Source organism: Elephantulus edwardii, unplaced genomic scaffold (genome assembly GCF_000299155.1).
Source record: "Elephantulus edwardii isolate Elephantulus edwardi_28Jun2011 unplaced genomic scaffold, EleEdw1.0 scaffold00410, whole genome shotgun sequence".
Taxonomy (NCBI): Eukaryota; Metazoa; Chordata; class Mammalia; order Macroscelidea; family Macroscelididae; genus Elephantulus; species Elephantulus edwardii.
In genome coordinates this window covers 101,097-106,166 of record NW_006400160.1, presented here as the reverse complement: position 1 = coordinate 106,166, position 5,070 = coordinate 101,097, and the positions used below count along the sequence as shown (strand labels likewise).

Genomic DNA, 5,070 nt, shown 5'->3' with positions numbered 1-5,070 from the left:
CTCTTCTCTTCTCTTCTCTTCTCTCTCTCTCCTCTCTCTCCCCCTCACTCTCTGTTCTGTCTCCTTCACTCTACCCATGTCCCTCTCTTCTGTATTTCTAACACCCTCTGTGTCTCTGTCTCCATATTTCACTCTTGAAGTATCTCTTCTCTCTCTCTCTCCCCCCTCTTCCTCTCTCTTTCTCTCTCTTGCTCTGTCTCATTCTCTTTTTCACTCCCTCTCCCTTTCCCTCTCTCCCTCTTTTTCTCCTGTGTCCTCTCTCCATCCTCTTTTTCTCTCTACTTCCACAGCAACCCCATCCTTCCTTTCATAGCCCCCTCCCCTCCACCTTCGACTTGAAGTCTCTAAGGGTGTGGGAGATGGTTCCACCTCTAGCCATGGTGTGGGTCGCCCTCTCCCCACTGCCCAGCACTGTGAACTGACCAGGTGTACCTGTGGTCCTACGGTCCCTCTCTCTCAGGGCAGGAATTCACCTGCCTTCATCCCGGCTCCACACACACACACAGAGCACCCACTCCCACCTCCCTAGCATCTCTCTCTGCCACCGCTGTCCCCTACCCACCCAGGGGCCTGCACAGAGCTAACCATGAGAAAAGCCTGGAAGAAAGCATGGCCTCACCTTCTCAGTCACTGGTCCGTATTCTCTGTGCAACATGGTGCAATTCAGGACTGTGATGTTGTCCACACACACCCAGGCTAATGTCCACGTTCTCGCGTCAAAACTCAGGTTTAGTGTGGGCACTGGCTCCACTGTGGAAAGATCTGGAAAGGTCCCCCCCGTGGAACCAGGTAACACTCCCCCAATCCCCTCTCTCCCTGAGACAGACACAACTCTCTAGGCAAATATTGGACACCTCCCTGGACCCCCATGGGAATATAATAGCATTAATGTGATGATGTGATCAGGTTTGTAACTGACCATCTGCTCTGCGGGAAAAGGATGGACAACCTCTTCCTGAGAGATTTACTGCCTCAAAAAACCAGTTGAAGGGACGGCTAGGGGCCAGTTGTGACTGGAGAACACAGGACAAAAAGATTACATTCAACCAGAGTCATTATTATGATTGCATAGAGAGGTGAACGGCTAACCCCGAAGTGGTCCTTCTTTGGTAGTTCAAAGCCACCAGTTGCTTCTTGGGAAAAGATAAGACCGTCTCCTCCTGTCAAATTTATGGCTTCTGAAAACCCACTGGAGGGTCAGTTATGAGTCAGTTCCAACTTGATGGAAATGAGGTTTGCTGGGTTTTTTTGTTTTTGTTTTTATTTTTGTTTTTGTTTATGTTGAAATCCACCTGGATGCCCCAACTTTATTAGATGTCTCTTAACAACGCAGTCACTCTAGAGACTAAGGTGTGCCTGATCCAGGCCATGGTCTTTGCAATTGCGTGCTATGCATCAGAGAGCTGGACTATGACTAAGGAGGATAGAAGAAGAATTTATGCCTTTGAACTGTGGTGCTGGAGAAGAGTATGGAATAAACCATGGACTGCCAAGAAAACAAACAGATTTGTCCTAGAGAGGGTGAAACCAGGCCGTTCCTTGGAGACAAGGATTCTGAAGCTTCGTCTGACATACTTTGGACATGTTGCAAGGAGGGATCAGTCCTTGGAGAGGGACATCATGCTTGAGAGGATGGAGGGGCAGGGCAAGAGAGGAAGACCATCAATGAGATGGATTGATTCAGTGACTGGGGCAATGGGGGCAGGTGTGTCAGAGACAGTGAACTTGGCTCAGGACTGGGCAGGGATCAGAGCAGTTGTACATTGGGTCACTGTGAGTCGCAAGTAACTTGATAGCACTGAACAACACCACCAACCACCAAGTCACGTGAACTTCCATCTGTCAAGGGATACAAGAGTTATATTAACCCAGAGGTGTGCAGTTCGAATCCACCAGATGCTTTGCTGGAGAAGGAGGGACAATCTCCTCCTGGACTAGTCAGATCTGATTGGACGGTACACACACAATAGTAATAAAATAAATTTTTTTGAACAAGAGAAAAATTTTCCTCCAATGGACTTTCATCCTGAGTCAGAATTCACCAAGGATGTGGGACTTTGGGTTGATGTATGGACAAGAATTGATTTAAAAATCACTCCAGACAGAGATGGGGTTCCCAGTGGGTTGCCAGAGGCTGTGAATTGCATGGGAAGAGATGGCCTATCTTTCTCCCTTAGAGCAACTGCGGGATTTGAACCAGCAGAGAGCCGGTTACCAAGTCAGCTTACCCACCTAACTCAACTCCATCCTAATAATTATCCCGCTTAGACAAAATAATACAATCATGACATGAATACTATTAAAACATAAAGTAACCAACTCAGTCTGGCAGTAATTGAAGTCTCCCGGTTGGGTTTCTGAGGCTGTAAATTTTATTTTTTTAAATTTTATTTATTTTGTTTTGAGGCTGTAAATTTTTTTATTTTTTTATTGTATTATTTTTACGTGTACCATCAAATCAGATCTGACTGGTATAGGAGGAGATTGCCTCCTCCTTCTCCAGCAGAGCATCTGGTGGATTTGAACCGTGTACCTCTGGGATTGCAGTGCAGCGTCTTGCCACTAGGCCACCAGAGCTCCCAAGGCTGTAAATTTTTATAGGGGATCCACTCTCTATTCTTTGACCCTCAGAGCTTCTGGTGGGTTTGAACTCCCAACCTTTCTCTTGACAACTCAATGCCTACGTGGCTACATCAGCACAGCTTCATAATGGTCTCTTAGTAAAGAATAAATATAGGATGACAGCTCCAGCTAGGCCTGCAGTCCCGAGGGGCATGTTAACATAAGGCACTGGAGAGGGTCAAGTGGATGGCCATGCTTACCCTGGGGGCCGAGGGCCAGCAGCCCGGTCCTGGTCAGGAATAGTGAAAACAGCACAACTCTTCCCTGGGTCCCCATGGATCCAGCTGCAGGAATGCAGGGAGGATCTGGGAAGACAGAAAACACCACAAACACACGTTAAACCCAAACCCACTGGCAGCAAGCAGATTCAATTTCCCAGCAACCCTGCAAGGACAGAGCAGAGCTGTCCCATAGGGTCTCTGAGGTTGTGAATCTTTACAGAAGCAGAAATGAAAGAAAATATAGATGGTAGAATCTGGTAAAATCGCCCTGACATCTGATCAGAGCTGTGATGGAGTCAGGGTTGGTGAATCCCATTGGAATCCTTTTACAACTGATTGACCAATTCTATGTTGTTTCACATCGTGGGAGATGATGGCATTATCCTATGACTGCCACCTGACCTCACTACCTCCCTGCTTAAGAAAATCATGTCTCCACCAAGCTGATGCCTATTTTATAAGAAACATAATGTAACCTCACTCTGGTTCTATTACACATCTTTCCCAGGTCTCAATGGCTGCAATCACAGAGCTATCACAAAGGGGTGGCTTTCACCAACAAAAATACATTTTCTCAAAAAGAACAAACAAAAAACAAAAAAGTACATTTTCTTAAAGTTTAGGACACAACCCAATTTCATTCTGGTTTTGCATGTCTGTCGCAGTTTTCTGGGGCTGTCATCATGGAGACCAGAAGGGGGTGAGTTTCACAAACAGAAGTATGTTTTTCTCAAAGTTGAGGACACAATTCCAACTCATTCTGGCTTAACTCTTCCTCTGATTCTGTTCTCCAGAGCCGCAGTCACAGATACACCAAAACAGGGTGAGTTTCACAAACAGAAATATTATTTTCTCATTGTGTAAGACACAATTGTATCTCACGCTATGTCTCAACGAGGTGTCTGTCTCAATTCTCCAGAGTTATCACAAGGGAGTCGCTTATGCAAACAGAAATGTATTATAGCACCATTTAGGAGGCTTTTGTCTGAAGTGAAGGTACCAATTGTAGGAGAAAGCTCTCTGTGTGTCTGTGTGTGCATCTAACGAGTTCTCAGCAGAGGGACCAGAGCCCTAGGACACACTCAGTCCTGGCTCTTAGTTCCTGGTGGACCTGAGGTGCCCATATCTCTGTCCACTTCTCTTTCCTGAGTGTAGACTTTTCTCCCTTTCAGAGTCTTGGTCAGCTATGGGTTTCTTGTCACACAAAGGCCCATAGCAACAAGGAGACTCTATGAGGACCCTGGAGAAGAACATCTTGCTGGAGAAAGTAGGGAGTCATCGGAGGAGAGGAAAACCCAGAGTGGGATGGACAGACATAGCACATGCAGCCATGGCCTTCAAAGGGGTGGGGATTAGGGGGTGGGGTTTGACAATGTTAGGTTATGAATCAGGGCTGACACCTCAACAAGAGAAAGGTCAACAACCCACTTGCAAAATGGACACAGGAGATGAACGGACCCCTCACCAAAGAAGAAACTCAGATGGCAAACAAACACATGGAGACATGTTCCAAATCTGTCGCTCTAAGAGAGATGCAAAGAAAACCAACTCTGAGATATCATCTCACCCCAGTCAGAAGAGCAAAATTTAACAGAACAGCAAACATCAAATGCTGGCGAGGTTGTGGAGAAACTGGAATCCTTATTCACTGTTGGTGGGAGTGCAAAATGGTGCAACCACTGTCGAAGGCTGTGTGGTACTTTATCAAAAAGTTGGAAATTGAAATACCATTTGACCCAGCAGTCCACCACTGGGAATATACCCTAAAGAAACCAGAACAACCGCCACCCAAGCAGATAGATGCACACCCACGTTTATCGCGGCTTTGTTCGCAGTAGCAAAGAGCTGGAAATAACCGAAGTGGCCATCAACAAATGAACAGATAGAGAAGCTGTGGTATATTCACACAATGGAATACTACGCTGCATTGAAAACCAAGAAACTCATGAAATTATTATACAAAATGGGTGACCCTGGGGGACACTATGCTGAGTGAAATATCCCCATCACAAAAGGACAAATACTGCATAGAGCCAATGTTGTAAAATGGGACTGACAGGGGGCTAGGGGAAAACCAAGAAAAGAGGGAATAAATAATGTACCCAGCATTTAAATCAATGAGGGGAAGAACTGTCTAAAAGTAATACATTATTAAGTATTCATTGCCTAACAACAGCCCAGAATAAGTGTTGCATAGCAAAATGGACTGTGGGGGTGGGGGTGGGGG

At 46.0% G+C, this 5,070-nt stretch overlaps 1 protein-coding gene across 1 annotated transcript in view; it reads right to left on the bottom strand.

The window, feature by feature from the left end:
- LOC102872827 (granulocyte-macrophage colony-stimulating factor receptor subunit alpha-like) overlaps positions 1–2,898 on the bottom strand; it is a 16,633-nt gene extending 13,735 nt beyond the window's left edge. The window contains exons 1-2 of the mRNA XM_006902414.1: positions 2,823–2,898; positions 620–762 (exon numbers count right to left, since the gene is read on the bottom strand). Coding sequence (XP_006902476.1) covers positions 620–762; positions 2,823–2,898 — 219 coding nt within the window. The remainder of the gene's footprint in view (positions 1–619; positions 763–2,822) is intronic.
- Between the last annotated feature and the right edge of the window lie 2,172 nt (positions 2,899–5,070).